Source organism: Adiantum capillus-veneris, chromosome 14 (genome assembly GCF_014529385.1).
Source record: "Adiantum capillus-veneris isolate H3 chromosome 14, ASM1452938v2, whole genome shotgun sequence".
In the NCBI taxonomy this organism is placed as follows: Eukaryota; Viridiplantae; Streptophyta; class Polypodiopsida; order Polypodiales; family Pteridaceae; genus Adiantum; species Adiantum capillus-veneris.
Genome location: NC_140944.1, coordinates 69,031,784 through 69,049,458, shown reverse-complemented (window position 1 = coordinate 69,049,458; position 17,675 = coordinate 69,031,784). Strand labels below are relative to the sequence as shown.

General features: G+C 42.4%; 1 protein-coding gene across 1 annotated transcript; it reads left to right on the top strand.

The window, feature by feature from the left end:
- Window positions 1-13,042: 13,042 nt before the first annotated feature.
- On the top strand, window positions 13,043-17,071 carry LOC147442570 (RHOMBOID-like protein 2). Its single transcript, XM_086528717.1, has 6 exons — window positions 13,043-13,735; window positions 14,568-14,731; window positions 14,818-14,981; window positions 15,506-15,759; window positions 16,474-16,603; window positions 16,691-17,071. Exons 1-6 carry the CDS (start codon window positions 13,431-13,433, stop codon window positions 16,808-16,810), a joined length of 1,137 nt encoding a protein of 378 aa, XP_086384843.1. The 5' UTR covers window positions 13,043-13,430; the 3' UTR covers window positions 16,811-17,071.
- The last annotated feature ends 604 nt before the right edge of the window (window positions 17,072-17,675 follow it).

Here is a 17,675-nt window from a genome sequence, read left to right as displayed (position 1 = left end):
CATGCATGGGTATTTCCGCTTAAAGCGAAGTCTGAATTTTTTATGTGCTTCAAACAATTTCTGGCTATGGCTGAAAATGTCTCGAAATGTACTATGGGCACCCTTCGTTCCGATCGAGGGGGGGAGTATATGTCTCATGAATTTAATTCATTTTTGGCTAGTCGTGGGATAAAACACCAATGTACAGTTCCTTATACACCTCAGCAAAATGGTGTTGCTGAGAGGAAAAACAGGTCACTTACGAAAATGGCACGATGTATGGTCAAAAGTCAAGCTTTGCCGCATTCTTTTTGGCTTGAGGCCATCATGTGTGCCACTTATGTACTTAACAAGTGTCCTATGAAAGCTTTGCAGTCTATTACTCCATATGAATCATGGCATGATAGAAAGCCTTCTATTGAGCACATGAGTGTTTTTGGCTGTTTGGCATATGCTTTGGTGCCACAAGTGCAGCGCAGAAAATTGGATGATAAGGCTGTCAAATGCATTTTTGTTGGTTATAGTGCTAAAAGCAAAGGTTATAGGTTGTATCATCCGCAAACAAAACGTATTCTGGTTTCACGGGATGTAGTGTTTGTGGAAGATTCTGTTCAGCCCTTGCTGTCATGTACTAGAGACAGTAATGTAAGCTCACACGACATTTATGACACTTTGTTGCCTCTTTTCAGTGGTGGAAATACGAATGTAAGTTCCAATGAGGCAAATGTACAGCCTATGGGGGTTTCTGAAAATGTTTTAGATCAGCCTATTACTGATGCAGATGTACATGATGTACTTGATGAGGAAAGGGCTGAAAATGAGCAGGCTAGAGGTATGCCAAAATGGCTCGTGCACACTTTGCGTGACAGTAAATTGGATGCACCTTTGTCTAGTCGTACTCATTCAGGCTCTCACCATGCATCTTATGCATTAGATTGTTATGCTTTGGCTGCGTCTAGCTTACATGATGTTGAGGAGCCTCTGTCTTTTGATGAAGCACAGAATTTAGAAAATTGGATGGCTGCCATGCAATCAGAATATGATTCACTTATAGAAAATGACACATGGACTTTATGTGATTTGCCTCCTGGCAAAAAGGCCATTGGTATGAAGTGGGTTTACAAGTTAAAACCCAAGCCGGATGGTGAGATCGATCGCCATAAGGCTCGACTTGTTGCAAAGGGTTATGCACAGCAAAAAGGCATTGATTATGAAGAGACTTTTGCTCCCAGTTGTCGTATGACTACTGTGCATTTTCTATGTGCATTGGTAGCTCATTTGGGTTGGGATGTACATCAATCAGACATTGTTACTGCTTATGTAACGCAGCCTCGCGGTTTTGCCATAAAAGGACAAGAGGACAAAGTGTGCAGATGTAAGAAGGCTTTGTATGGGTTGAAGCAATCTCCTCATGCTTGGTATGAGAAAGCTGACACTCATTTGGTTAAACGAGGCTTTCGTAACAGTCCAAGAGAAATCACATTGTATGTAAAGCGTGAGGGTGATGTACTTCTCATTGTGGTTCTTTATGTTGATGATTTGCTGATCACTGGACCAAAGGAGAGACATATTGCTGAATTTAAGTCTGATTTGAATGCTACTTTCAAGATGAAAGATTTGGGGCTGTTGCATCATTACTTGGGTATACAGTTTAAGCAGTGTGATGGTGGTATTGCCTTGTGTCAGAAAAGTTACATAGAGACATTGCTATGTAAGTTTGGACTTGAGGATTGCAAACCTATTGCCACTCCCATGGAAACAGGTTTGAAGTTGAGCCTACATGATGCTGGCGATCCTGCTGATGTCACTCTTTACCAAACTGTTGTTGGTTGCCTCATTTATGTATGCAACACGAGGCCGGGTATTCAGTTTGCAGTCTCACAGGTCAGCAGATTTATGCATAGCCCAGGGTCTAAGCATTGGCAAGCTGTCAAGAGGATTTTCCGCTACCTTAGTGGCACTTTACATCTTGGCTTGTTTTATCCCAAGGGGAGATCATTGCCGCCAGACTGACATGCTTTTTCGGACTCAAATTGGGCTGGTTGCTTTGACACGGGAGTGTCCACAAGTGGTTTTTGTTTCATGCTTGGCAATTCATGTATATCATGGTTGAGCAAGAAGCAACCTACTGTGGTCACTTCGAGTTGTGAGGCTGAGTACAGGGCAGTCTTCACAGCTACGGTTGAGTGTGTATGGCTCAGACGCCTTATGGCTGATTTGGGTGTTGGACAGGACACTGCCAACACTATCTACACTGACAGTCAGAGCGCATTGGTAGTTGTGAGGAACCCAATTTTTCATGCTCGCACAAAGCACATTGAGGTGCATTACCACTATGTCAGGGAGAGGCTCTCATCAGGAGAGATCATCTTGGCTTATGTGCCAACACAGGACAACCTTGCAGATCTTTTCACAAAGGCATTGTCTCATGAGAAGCTTGAAGCTTTCTGCAAAGCTTTGGGCTTACTCCCCTTTGTGGACTGATCATGTCCTCAGGGCATGGCACTTCCGTTTACTCATGTGCTAGCTCTCGTTCACCGCATCACTCCAGGGGGGATTTGTTACCATATACATGTGGTAGTGATGTGTGTGAACACACCAGGACCGCTGGGGCATTTTTTCCCTCTTTAGGAGGTTTTTTTCCCCGAGCATTGTATATACGCCCATCACTCTAGGGCTATCTATCTTTCCATTGCACACTAAGTAACACACTCTCTATTGTGTGCCTTGAGCTTCCTTCGTCTTCTCCAAGCTGTGTGTGTTTCTCTGCAACCCTAATTCCAACATTTTCCTCTCTTCCCTTTCAGAGTGACAAGGAAAAGGACTATGGGTTGATTGTTTCCTCTTGGAAGGAGTTGGCGATCGTTTAAACCGCCGTCTTCATGGAGCCACATCTTCAGAGGAACTTAGGGATTTATTACTTTCTTGTTCTTTGGATTCGTCCTCTCGTGTGGGAGAGAGTCTTCTTTGGGGGTCTCATCAAGAGGTCTTCTAAGCTCTTTCTCCTCTTGGAGAGGAAGGGAAATCCCATAAGCACGAAGTTGTTGAGTAACTTTGGCTTGCAAAGCAGGGTTGCCCATAGCTTGTTGCAACCTAGTAACAAGATAATTAACAAACATGGGGGCATCATCACATTAGCACCTTCATGTGCAAAATCAAAGTTATCAATGCTCATTCGAATCTCTTGGTTATTATCAGCTATGTTAATTAAACTTATGTGTTTACTTAAAGTATGCTTTGGCAATTCAAAACCTTAGTTGCTACTCCACCTAGCCTTTGAAAATCAGTACTTAAGCATCTACACCCACGACTCGAATTGGTTAACTATAGAGAGTAGTGGAGTGGGTCTAACATAGCAGAATTGCTGAGGGATAGCTCCTTTCGGACTTCTTATGGCTCAATAATGGTAAAGCCGTAGGCAAGTCTAAAAAGACCCCATTATTAAGACCAAAGCCCCCAAAGTGTGCACCATATCCCACATAGTGGGCTCAACAAAATCGATAATAGATCCCACTCCCACTTACCCTAATATAATTAACAAAATCGACCATTAATAGGCTACTTAAGGACCTCTCTTCTTAAGCAAGAAAAGAGAAACCAAATGCTCTGATACCAATGTAATGGAAATGGCCTATGAACTTTGAGAATAGCGGGATTAGAAAACTTAAAGAGAGCATTTTTGTGAGACTACTTTGAGAACATAGAGGGTGAACTTAATTATCGGTAGCAACATAAGCATTATACTTAATTAACTTGGCATGAACAATACTTTTGCAAGAGAGAGAATTTAGAGAACTTGACAGCAGTTGAGGACCGGACTTATGTGGAGCCGGTCCCCCCTCCAATAGGCTTTTGTATTATAGATTCTCCCATCAAGAGAGACTTGGTATGATACAATCTTTGTGTTCCTTGTGACCTAGGTCAAGCAATGAAGATGAAAGCTTCATGCATTGCTACAGGCGGGAGCATAGAGAGCCCTGCAAAATACTCAAAATAGCACATAGCAAGAGATAAATGAATAAATCTACATACTTGCCGCCCACATAGACTCATAATCGCGAGATGCACGAACAGAGAGAGACAGAGTGCGAGAGAGAGCAATAGGGCGCGTGCTACTGCTACAGCAGATGCACCTCCTAGATTGGAGTGCTACGCCGGCACGGCGAGAGAGAAGAGAGGAGAGGTGAGAAGAAGAACACAGACACTGGGTGCAATCTCCCCCCGTGCAAGAGTGACCATTTCCGTCTTGTACGTATTTGTTTTATAGATTTCTTAAATGGTCAATTGTGAGTACAAACTCGCCGGCCGGACATAATTTGGCCAAAGCTCATAAAGAGCACTTGAATAATCAAATATACATAAACTGTAACATCCTTCTGCATAATCCATTATCTGCTGATGCTTTTGCCACCTGTCAGCTGCAATAGATAATAAAATATCAATTCTATAACATACCTCTCCACTGGAAAGCAACTGTCCTCAGTTGCGAAGATAAAAATCTGCAAACAATACTTGTCAAAAACAATGATTAGAAAATTGTATCAAATAGTAAAAATTCCATAAAACTAGACAACATTGCTTATGCTTGCCGTCATCCACATACTACCTATTTTAGTGTCCCATACCACTAAAATAAGCAGTATATATCATACCCTGATGAATCAGGATATCATTGGTCACACTCATCATCAATCTCATAAATGTCAAGTCCCATCACATAAACACTGTCGGGACAAAGTAATCATCAGATACGAAATCCCAATCCAATTCCAATTCCACAATATAAGTCCAAATCCAAATCACTTTCATTATGTACCCGGGTAACAAAATCATACCAGTTGCAGTGGTGGCCAGCCACTGCAGCATGATTTTGTGATTGGTGTTGCCTAAATCGGCGAATCTACACCAATAAGACGTGCTGCCTATATCGGCAAATCTGCACTAATGCTGCCTAAATCGGAGAATCTGTATTTACCATTGTGGATCTGTAATTTTTCAGTGTGCTGCCTAAATCGGCGGATCTGCACAGATAACTGGTGTTGCCTAAATCAACGAATCTACACCAAGATGATCATTTACACACTGCCTAAATCGGCAGATCTGTGTGCATGTGACCAATGGACTAGACAAGACATAAAAAGACAAAACATGTACTACTTGTGTGACACCACATTGGAGTGTAGTTGAGTAGCAGAGTACTTACAAATTTTTGTTCACTAACTCAAAACACCGCAACTCATATGAGTAGCTGCATAGCTTAATGCCAAATCCTCTCAATAGAAATTACATGCAGTGCAAGCACAAGCCAAAACTTTAGGGATTCTTAATTTCATATGCCATATGAGAAAGAAGTAAAAGATCTTTTTGCTTTCAAATTGTCCAATGGTATTATCCTTATTGCAAACTGCTTGACGTTGTGTCCTTAAAAATATGTACCAACAAAATAAACTTCCAAGCAAGTAGAGAAAGTGAGTATTATTGTAGGATTAAGTTAAGGGATGTCATTGTAGTATAGGCAGACAAGATATGTTGCGTAATTGATGAGATCTTAAGAAATATGAGGAATGGATTCATTAAGGAGAATTAAAATACCATGGAAAACAACGATAAATTACGTACCTCGAGGTGGTTTGCAGAAGTGACTAGTATCGAAATCGGCAAATGCTAAACAATTTCTTGAAAACCAAGGTCAACAACAAAATTCATCATGTGAGTAATGTTATGCAAGTTAGAACAAACCAAAATTCAAGTCGTACAGATGGGTGTCAGATATCGGTGAGGTGAACTATATATGTGAGTAAGTGTTTAAACCATTGATTTTTGTCGCAAGAAAATTAGAAGCTAGTAAAATGTCACCAGCGTTATTGGAAGTAGTTAAAATAGCAAAACGTCGCCTAGATTCCATGCTTTTCTTCACGTAAATCAGCAAAGTTTTATAAGTTTTAGTGTGAATACCTGAAAACCTTTGAGTTTTGACCTAAAAACAAAAAAACTTTAGGTGTGCCCTTATGGTCTTTAGTTAGAAAAATTGTTTTTTGGCAAGCCCTAACTCGATCAACAAACATTGCTATGAGTACTCTGATCCAAAGAGAATTTCTCGCAAAAATTTTCGTAGGAACTACTTTCGATGGTCATCTTTGAATGGATACAACAAACACTAAAATACCAAGAGACATAGAAGCGCTTATCGCCACCTTAAATATAGACACACAAATCTCACACCGCGTAGCCACGAACATTAACTTCAAGCTATGGAAGACCATATAGAACACTTACAGTATGTGTGTGTGTGTGTTTGGACTTATATCATTCGAATTGACAAGTGAGTGTGTGTGTGGGTGCTAAAATCATCGACTTGCGAGGTTGTGGACAATTGAATACAAAGGTAGGGCCCGTAGTTTGGTTAAGGGGGGAAAAGAGAGAGAAAACAAAATGAAATGTTATATTAACCGTCTTAAAAATGTAAAATTAAGTGTGAGAACAACTGATACAGTCTGTGTATCTATTCCGATGCCTGGGTACAAATAAAAAATAAAACAAATTGAAGTACAATTGAAAGCTTAAAACCTAGAGCCTAATATCGTGATGAAAATCAGTATCATCATCGCTAATGCGTGAGAATGCTCAGTAATGGGCGTGTATTGGATAAAATATTGCAGCAAGCACTGAAGAGCGTCGTTAATGCCCACCTCTATAGGTAGGTGTATTGGAGAAAGAGAGCGAAATGAAATAAAATGTTAAACTACTTGTGTACAAAAAGCCTAGGAGACCATGTTGATACAATCCTTAATGATCTAATTCAATACCGAGGTATGCCCTCTACACATGGATCAAAGCTCAGTCGGGCTTCATTTTGAATGATGACGTCTTCTTTGCAGTTGTCCAAAACTTCCTCAATGCTCAAAAATGGCAAGCGACTGAGGAGTTGTACGATGAGGTTGTGCAACAGGGTTAACTCTTCATAGTGCTACCTTTGTCAAGGTCATGAAAGAGCAGGTTTGATCTCATGGAGAGATCGTTCAATAGAATGGCCAAGAGTACCGCAGATGAGGATTCTACTACTGCTGTCAATGGTCTTGTGCTAGCCTACTACAAAGAGGATTGACGAGCCTTGCTACTGCATGCAACGACGGCCAGTAGGCTAATTGCAAAATGGCGAGGGCTGCTCCTTCAAAAGTGTGCATGGCGGCTGGAGTGAGGTAGGTACTATGGGGTGACGGTTGAAGACAGAGAGAGATAGAGCTAGTGGGCACCAGTTCGGCAACTGCAGTAGCAAAGAACGGGGAGCTTGCATGTAGGTTGGTTTGGTGGCCGCAGAGCTGGAGTCATTTGTTAAGTGAGAGTAGAGGAGGAGAGTGAGAGAGAGAGAGAGTTTGATTGGGCGAGAACAACTCATGCGCTATCAGTCTCGCAGATGATGTTGGGTAGTGGGTCGATGATGCATGCAAGTGGAAGCGGTCGGTTGTTGGTGGTTGCATGCTAACTAGTTGGATGCCCTGCGTGTCCCTCACAACGACCCTGTGGACTCCATTCTCCGCTTTGCACCTATAGGCCACTGGTCGTAGGAGCGTAGGTAGGCTATTGGTCGTGCGTGCTACATGGGCCGCCATCTCGGTCGGCATGCACTGGCTGTGGAGCTGCATGAGCCCTTGTGGCTATTGTGGCTGGTGTGTTGTATGCACCGGAGACTAGATAGTGGTGTATGGTATACCGCAACTACATACTGGTTGTTGTGTATTTGTGCTGCTACTTGAGTTGCATGCAAGGTAGTCTCGCACGAGAACCACCTTAAGGATGTGTTGGTTGTTCGGGAAGGCCACGATCCATTAACCGAACTTTAGTAGATAGCACTGGTCTGGCAAGCACCAAATTGAGTCAGAAAAGGTTGGCGCCACAGAATGTTATGGGAAGGAAAAAAAAACAAAAAAAATCCATGCAAGGTTGGGTGGTTGTGATGGCGAGAACCAGAAACTGAGCCGGGACAGTTGGTTGGCCAATGGCTCGTGTCATGCCTACTACAGGTCCATGTCACGCTCTGAAAAGGAGGGTGGGGGGGGGGGGGGGGGGGGGGGTCGATCGTCCTTGCTGCAAGCCCTCCAAGTCCCTCACTAAGGTGGCTTGGAGTACTACATGGGGTGGTATGCACTTCTTCACCAAATCTTAAGTTTGGAAGTCCGCTCCCACATCCTTGCACTACTCTTCGCTATAATCATTGGGTTCAGCGTCCGCGGCTCTGCAATGGCTTGCTTTCCATCGGTTTGTAGTAGAGAACCTTTGCGAGAGCACCTCAACTCACCATGGCTCTCATTAGCCCCGATTCCACCAACGCTCTCTTATGTCGCATTAGCCTCGAGAGATCTAGTTTTACATAGAGAGTGTCATGCTCAATTTTTTTCCTCGAATTTCTTCTGCTACTTCTATCGATCCATCGATTGAGCCCCCATGCTCTCACGCTTTGAAGAGGGAATCTTGTATGCCTCTTGCATAATTTTGATGACATTAAAACTACTATTCAAGTACAAACTTTTCCATAACATGCTTCAACATTCCAAGCAAAATACATACATGAGTTACTTAATGGATGCGCACGAAGATCATTGGTAATAAAGATGAGTAATTAATTGAAAAGTACATAGCTCCAAACGTGTCACAGTCACCATTTCTACGATTCGTATCTTGTCAAGAGCGATTACCTACGCTCTGATACCACTGCTACAGGCGGGAGCGTAGAGAGCCCTGCAAAATACTCAAAATAGCACATAGCAAGAGATAAATGAATAAATCTACATACTTGCCGCCCACATAGACGCATAATCGCGAGATGCACGAACAGAGAGAGACAGAGTGCGAGAGAGAGCAATAGGGCGCGTGCAGATGCACCTCCTAGATTGGAGTGCTACGCCGGCACGGCGAGAGAGAAGAGAGGAGAGGTGAGAAGAAGAACGTAGACACTGGGTGCAATCTCCCCCCGTGCAAGAGTGACCATTTCCCTCTTGCACTTTTTTGTTTTATAGATTTCTTAAATGGTCAATTGTGAGTACAAACTGGCTGGTCGGACATAATTTGGCCAAAGCTCATAAAGAGCACTTGAATAATCAAATATACATAAACTGTAACATCCTTCTGCATAATCCATTATCTGATGATGCTTTTGCCACCTGTCAGCTGCAATAGATAATAAAATATCAATTCTATAACATGCATCACGAACATAACGTAGACTTGTAGAAACATTAACCATCCCCGGCCTCAGTCCCAAGGCCTCAAACACAGAGAGCTAGCGGGGAATGAGGATAGAAAAGAGGAAGAAGAAACATTCATAGGAGAAAGAAGTAGTTCCTCACTTATCATCACTCTTCTTGCTAGCATACATAATAGCATAGTAATGAAGATGGAGAAGATGGCAAGCTTAAGCTTTGAAGCATGGCTCTTGGTTGGATTTGCATTCCATACCCAAGAGTGTTGGTGTAGGCTCTCAACTTCTCAACAAGCTTGGAGAAGGAGATGGAGTTCCTCTACTTTCACCAAGTGAGAATACTTGAAAAATGAGTGTGTGAGAGGTGTATACCCCCCCAAGCATACCCCTTGCTTGCTTTGGGCGATCCCTCCTTTTTGCTCAAGACTCAAGCTCATTGGACCCCTCTCCCCCTAGCCAATCACATGCACCATGCATTTCAAGCACATGGGTAGTCTTTGGACAAGTGTCCTCCTTACCCCTTTGAGAGAGGGAGAGAGAGCTTAAAAATATCTAGATATTTGTTGAGTTGAAATAGAAGCTCATTAGATCCCTCTTTAGCTCAGCCAATAGGATTCAAGCACACCATGTGGCTAAGCATAGGGAGAGTCTGACATGTGTCCATGTGTCCCTTGAGAAAGGGGGTGCCCTTTGGGTGAGTGGGAGGTTAAGTCAAAGATTTTCTTAACTTTGGGGCTTTCCCCCTCCTTTGTAGGGACTCTTTTTTACTCAAGCACCTTACTCCCCATGCATGGGAAGCTTCTCAAGCAACTTCCTCATCAAGCATGACAAGCAACCAAAGCACCTTAGTCATCAAGCATGACAAGCACCTTAGTAAGCAAGCATGACAAGCACCTTAGTCAGCAAGCACGACAAGCACCTCAAGCTTAGGTCAGGTTCCCACCTCAAGCTCAACCCTAGCTTGCCTAAGGTCAAAGGACGTTTAACAGTAAACATTGGAGTTCTTTAATGAAGCTAACCCTTTTAAGCTCCATTAGCTAACCTTGCTCTTTGACAGACCATCTCTCATTTGGACCCCTTTACCAATGGCCCCGTGTTGAGATAGATCCGTAAGCACATGTCTATATTCTAACCCTTGTTCCCTTTTATTATCCCACATTCAATGATCGGTTTAATATGAGATATATATTATATTTTATGACATTACGCATACACTGTATACATGGGATTTGTTGGAGCTCTTTGTATCCAACACCAAACTCGTCTCAGCATTGCGTCAGAGCAAGCCTAGCATGAACGATCGTGAACTATTGTAACATTTAATGCACTAGTAACTTGTGTGTAGCGGAAATTGATAACATAGTGAGCATTTCATTAAGAACAAGTTCCTAATGAGGATAGAGAGAGTACTTAATTTGAGAAAGCAACATAGAAATTTAGACCTAGCTAATTTGGCATTGACAATCCTTGAAAAGAGAGAGAAATAGAACAATTGACAACATTTGAGGACCGGATTTACATGGAGCCGGTCCCCCCTCCATAAAGGCTTTGTATTATAACTTCTCCCATCAAAGGAGACTTTTGTACAACACAATTCTTGTGTTCCTTGACAAAACTCGTTGGTGTAATGAAGATGGAAGCTTCATGCACCAAATTATGCTTGAAAAACACACCTAGTGTCCCTATCCTCAGTCCCAAGACTTCACACACCTTCAAAAATGGTGAGAGCTAGCAGGGAATGAGGATAGATTGAGAGGAAGAAGATGTATCTTACAAGAAAGAAGTATTCTCCTCACATAATTACTCTAATAACATAGCTTAGCTTAGTAATTAGCATGGTAGAGAAGATGAGCAAGCCATTGAAGCTTGGCTCTTGGTTGGATTTGCATTCCACAGCCAAGAGTTGTTGGTGTAGGCCTCTACTTCTCAATGCTTGGAGAAGGAGATGGAGTTCTTCTTGCACACATGAGTTGTGTGTGTGTGTGTGTGTGTGTGTGTGTGTAGCAATGTGTTAGACAAAAATGCAGCCCTCTTTCTCTTCTTGGTCGACCCCTCTTGCAAATTACTCATGATGGCCTCTCATTGGCTCCTGCAGGACTTAGCCAATCACAAATTAGAAGTATAATTGATAGCATTGTGACATGTGTCCCCCTTTCCTCTTTTTTGAGACCTTTAGGTAATTAAAATAATTTATTAAACTCTCATTGGACCTTTTAGTCTTCTGGCCAATAGAAATCAGGCAAGCCATTGGGCTGCTTGATGCTCATTGGACCCCTTGGTAGACTCTCCAATAGTCTTCTGGGGAGCTTAATTTCTATTGGTTCTTTTATCAAACATTTTAAAATTAATTAGACTAATTTTACTCTAGCTTAATTCTCATTGGTCCACCTCTATGGCCATCCAAGAGGATTTGAGGGAAAATTGGTGGCAATTGGCCTAGGAGCCTGCCATGTGTCCATCCTTCCCTTTGGGGAGAGCTTGGGAGTGTGTGTGTGTGTGTGTGTGTGTGTGTTTCTCTCTCATTCCCTACCATTAGGGCTCACCCCCTCCTTCCTAGAGATGTGGGAAGACTTTTTAGTCTTCCCATGACCATTCGATTTTCCCCTACTTTGGCCATTGGACAATACAATTAAATTTAGGAACTTTAGCCTATGGAAGTGTTAACGGAGTTGAACCTTAGGTCTTTTAAGCCCCATTGAAGCACATTGCTCTTTTGGAGCCTGTCCCCCTTTGGATTCGAATTTTCCCTCCTTTGGATCCCTGACAGAGACCGGTCTGGCAGCCTTACCAATATTGTAGCTTTTACTCCCCTGGTACTTCCCCATTTTAAATGATAAGTTTAACATGAGAAAATCATTTGGGAGAATTAGATATTAGTTTTTATGACAACTATTATGTGGCATATGTGCAAACAACAGGTTGGTGAAGAGTCAAGACGTTCATGCTCTCATCTGACGTGCCTGTGAACGTATCATGTGCACACTATATCTCTTACGGTGCGCACATGCACTAGAAATGGAACGCAAGCTGGTGTAGATTCTCCTTAGGTCCACCACTAAACTAGATTGTAGCCCGCCGCTTCTCCATCGTGCAACTGCTGCTTTGAACGGGGAGTCCAAGCCCTCCCCTAGCCGTTTACTTTGGTTGCAAGGTGATGGATAGGGTCTAATGAGTATGCGGGGAACACTGAAAAGACCAGCCATCCAACGCACGCTCGTTGCCTTTGCATGTGCAATGGTTTTTAGCCGGTGGCAGGCAAGTCTGTATGCAACCGCTAGCGCATGTGCGCAAGAATTAGAATACCAATGGGTGTAGATTCTCGGATTTTCGATCGATCTGCAGGGTGCATGTGCACACGCTCTCTTAGGGTGATCACATGCACTCAAAAGGATCGTCCGATGGGTGGAGATTCTGTGGTGGTCCACCCTTTTTTTAGGCTTTTGCTCGCCCTTTTATCATTGGAGCTTGGCCGCTCCTAACGGAACTGCACTCTGCTTCCCTAGCCACTTACTGCGATGGCGAGACGATCAACTACTAAGTTTAGTGAATGCTTCTTCACATTCTTGTCGTGTAGTGCCTGCGAATCTCTGTGGCCTACCTCAAGCTACAGGTCGGCAACTTGATGTATGCATGTGCACTCAATGCCGACAACTGAAATACACCACCATCGCACCTCCGTTTGTGCATGTGCACAAAGCTGGGTGGTCCAGTGGATTCAGATTTGTGGCTTGCACACTGGTTGGAGTGTGCAGTCTATCTCTCTCTCTCTCTCTCTCTCTCTCTCTCTCTCTCTCTACTCATTTGTGTCATGTAGCCTAATGGGTGATTCTCTATGTATGATCTCTCATCACTGACCACTCCTTTGTACCATGTAATGCGTGACTCAGTCGAAGTCACGCTGGCCTGAAAGGCCGGAGCTGAAAGAGTCAAGGTTTCTCTTCCGCGTATCCTCTTAACGCGGGGCGGGTCTTTCAGATCTCCATAGCCATTCTTTCCTATAGGCGTAGTAGCGGCAGAAGATTATAAACGCCCTGCTGCTTTCTATCATCTATTAGATACAGATAAAAATTCTCCATAGTCGCGCGTTTTTAAAGGTGTAGCAGAGAGTAGCAGAGGACTCCCTCGCCATTCTTATTCTTTTCAAAGTGTGCATTTGCATTGTTGAGAAGCCAAAGAAGGATTTTGGGCGTGTCAAATCGATCAAATTGTCTGTATATAGCTACCCAGGAGGCTTCTCTTTTTGTTCAGAGCAGCCATGGGGGAAGAGGATCTGGAGAGAAGAGGCTCTATGCGCCGCCGCAGCAGCAGCAGCAGCAAGGGAGTCCACCCTGTGCATGATTCGGGGGCCCCTGTATACCTACCAGTCTCGCAAGGGAGGCGATGGATTCCTCTGCTAATTCCCACCATCGTTGTGGCAAATATTGTCATGTTTATAATCACCATGTACGTGAATAATTGCCCTGCAAATACTGCCAACGATCAGTGCTTGGCTAAGTTCCTTAAACGCTTCTCCTTCCAACCATTCAGTGAGAATCCTCTGATAGGACCTTCGACCCGAGCGTACGTTCATCTTCTCTAGTCTTTTGCTGTGTTCATCCGTCATTTTGCAAAATGTGGAGGGTCTTGTTCAGAACAAGGAATATGCATTGTATATGAATCTTTACCAGTTTGCGGAATAGCATGGCAGTTATTTAAGGCAATCATATTCTTCATGTGGAATCACAGTATTAGGAGACCAAGTAACAAATAATTAAGGATCATACATGCTACACATGCTGGGGTTGCACCTTTTTTGCATTGAATGGACCATTATTTGTCTGAGTTGCGACCAATTGCTATTGTGTCAATTCTTTCTATCTTCTGTGGTGTGTATGCCCTAACAACTACCTTAATTTTTCCTATTTAATGCTTCTTTTATACTAGGCTTGAGTCTGCCATGCATGTCTATAGTTATGACAATTCTCAGTACGCAGATTTTTGCATTGATGTATGCTCATGTGTGTTTGTTGTGGTGTGGGTGTGGGAGCATATATTGGTACATTGTTCTGCACTCCTGACTGGGCACTGATGACGTTAGTGGAGATGTTGTAGTATTTAGTCATTACTATGCATGATGAAGCTGATGGTTGTATTGTCTTGTGGATGACTACCATGAGTCTATACCTTGCTCTTTCCTTTACTGGTGAAATCTGGTGGATTCATCTAGGTCTATATATTATGTTATTGGATGATCATTAATTCGTACTTTCTTCTGTAATGATATCCATTGCGCTTTTCGCCATCCATTATCTATTTTAAATAGCCCCTTTATAGATATGGCTCACATGAATGCTCATGCTTTTGTGAGTACAGATTTACTCACTAAATACACTCTTTCCTCTTGCAAATGCAGGTTGCAGCAGGTGGGCGCTCTAGATACAAACAAAGTTGTACATGATCATCAAGGCTGGCGCCTTGTGTCATGCATGTGGCTCCATGCAGGAGTTATTCATCTTGTAGCCAATATGCTAAGTCTGCTGGTTATTGGGATAAAGCTAGAGCAAGAGTTTGGATTCTGTAAGTGTCACAACATCTCTATTTGCTCACAGTATCATTAAAACACAGTTTTGGGGATGTTTGACGATTCCTTTGTCATGTTACAGTGAAAATTGGATTGATCTATTTATTGTCCGGTCTTGGAGGCAGTTTACTTTCATCACTCTTTCTTCAAAATAGAATTTCTGTAGGAGCATCTGGTGCATTGTTCGGTCTGCTTGGAGCTATGCTTTCGGAGCTTATTACGAATTGGTCAATCTATGAGAGTAAGGTCGGTACTTTCTAACTTCTGCATCCTTTCAATTGCGTGCCCTAAGTTTTTGGGAAAGGAAAATTACCAAAATATCATCAAAGTTTGTGAACTTCTTGAAATACCCCTCAAATTTCAAATATCCCCAAAATACCAATTTTGGATGAGTAGCTCCAATTTTTCCATAGTTTAATCTATTTGACAGTAGAGATGTTTCCTTCAATGAGCTCACAAGTAGGGGAATTTGTGTCTACAAATAATTGACTATTTCATTTCGATAGCCCCCACAATACCATCTTAGTCCCTAGTTGCATCTTCTTCTATTGATGGAGAACCTATTTCCTTGTGAAGAGTTGCCAAAAAAAAGTCCTCAGAGATGTTTGTGAGATTCATTGGGGGTATTTTGGGAATTTCCAGAAAATTCAGGGGTATTTTTATGATTTATTTGGAGGAATTGATGTGCACTCAATATATATTTCTGGTTATCAGGAAGGATTGTTATCTCATGATTTTGCTTAAGTGTTTTTTGGTTTTGGGCCTCTCAGTGTGGAGCATTGTTCACACTTATTGTGGTGGTGGCGGTGAATTTGGCCGTGGGAATTTTGCCCCATGTAGACAACTTTGCCCATATTGGAGGCTTCATAGTTGGCTTTCTAGCAGGCTTCGTGCTCTTGCTACTGCCGCAACGTGAATATGTGAATCTTGCAACTGCTGCCCCTGGACAACTGGTGCAAAGGAAAAGGCACAAGCCATATCAATGCGTTCTTCTGGTGATAGCACTCATTCTTCTCATTGCTGGGTAAGTAATGAGCCCATGTTACGTAGAAAGATTGACTTGAGGCCTAAGTGTTTTTGGTTTGTGGGTAGTGTCGGTTTTTGGCTTCATTTGAGCCTTTTTGGCCTTCTAAAAGGTCATAGTATCCCTTTGCCAAGGGTCGTCTGATCTTCCAATAATTTTGTTTTTGTGTGCTCACTTTCATTTCCAAAATACTATTTTGCGGGTTTTATAAAATGAAAATATAATTAATTTTTATCCTGTGTCTTTTTCCTCGACATTTTGATTTCCTAGAACTTTGTGTTGATGTATGCTCACGTGTGTGCGCGTGTGGTGTGTGTTGTGTTTGGGAGCATATGTTAGAACCTGGTTCTACACCCACTATTGGGCACTGACAACGTTAGTGGGGATGTATTTAGTTAGTACTATGCATGATGGAACTGATGGTCATATCGTCTTGTTGGTGACTACCATGGGTCTATACCTTGCACTTTCCTTTACAGGTGAATCTGGGCTTATCCTGGATTCATCTAGTTATAACTTTTTATAACGTTTCCTGCGGTGCCCATCTTTCATTTTCTTTCCGTTTTTGCAATTTCTTGGTCTTTTGCTCATTACTTATTTGTGTTTTCTATAAAGTTGGTATATAACTAATGTGTATCTTTTGTATCACATTTTGATTTCCTTTTTCGAGGTCCATAGTGAAATTTCACCTTGTTTGTAACGTGTTTTTTGCAGCATGAGTGTCACCATGGTACTTGTTCTACGAGGGGTGGACGGAAATGATAAATGCTCGTGGTGTCATTACTTAAGTTGCGTGCCAACATCAAGATGGAATTGTGATGATGCAGGTGTTGCATCTTGCACTGTAAGTATGGTGACTAACGTTGTAATTGTTGAGAATTGTGTTGTAATTGCAAGGCATGAGGTCTGACAATATCTTAATTGTGTGCAGACGGTCCAAACTGGAGACACATTGCAGGTTACATGTGTAAGCAACAACCAGACCACTCTAACAGCAGCTAATCAATCAAATAGTGTTTTGGAAAGTCTATGTGCACAGCTTTGCAATTAGCACGTGACGTCCCTGCCCCAAGCTCAGGTGCCCGAGGTGCAGAGCACGTCGGTTTTTTGCCAATCCGAATGGGTGCTCTTTCTATACATAGACATTTTTTTTAGTGTTGGAACTTCCAAATAAGGTCGATGGGCTTCGAGAAGTCTGTCCACTTTTCATGCGACAATTAGATTGAAGATTAATATTTAACCCCCATTGTACATCTTTTGTAACTAGCAACATTGAAATTAAAGGTTTTGCAGAAGAGCCACTTATAACACCCCTCGGTTGGTTTGTAGAAAATTTTGGAATGTTTGACCTAAACAAGTTGGTACTGGGTGATGAATCCTTATGAAAGAGGGATCTTTTTGCGCTTTTTGGTTTTTTAAACAAACCTTGTGAAGAAGAGTGCTAGAGGCATACCTTTGACTTTGGCATGTGAAGCTGTGAAATCTTTTCTGGTGTTTAGTATGTAAATGGGTCCTTTTACTTAAGAGCTTTATATGTGTCCTTACCATTTTTCTTTTGTTTTAGAATGCGGAAGTGACTGTCGATGTGTTACGATGCATTAATGCCAGGTGGTACTTATTTAGCTCTTTGGTATGTCTATTTAAACTGCAATCCCTTATTAGCCATAGAGCTAAAGGAAACTGTAAGAGGAAAGATACAGGGTACTCAAGATGGTCCTACATAGCTAGGATGTGAAACGTAGAAAATGGCTAGAAAATGGAATGCCTTTACAAACTTGAGTTGTCATAGAGCTTCCAAGGGCATCCAGATTGTCGTATTTCTTTGTTGATGCAATAGCTTCAGGATGAGGAGACCATTGTTCTGGAGGTCTTATAGAGCTCGTTGAGAAACCTGTAGTCTAGAGGAGCTAGAGAGA

What these genes read in the sequence shown, in the direction of transcription:
- LOC147442570 (XM_086528717.1), top strand. Translation starts at nt 13,431, where the DNA reads ATGGGGGAAGAGGATCTGGAGAGAAGAGGCTCTATGCGCCGCCGCAGC. An exon ending in CTCATTCTTCTCATTGCTGG is followed by an intron (nt 15,760 to 16,473) that starts GTAAGTAATGAG and finishes TGTTTTTTGCAG; the next exon opens with CATGAGTGTCACCATGGTAC. An exon ending in CAGGTGTTGCATCTTGCACT is followed by an intron (nt 16,604 to 16,690) that starts GTAAGTATGGTG and finishes AATTGTGTGCAG; the next exon opens with ACGGTCCAAACTGGAGACAC.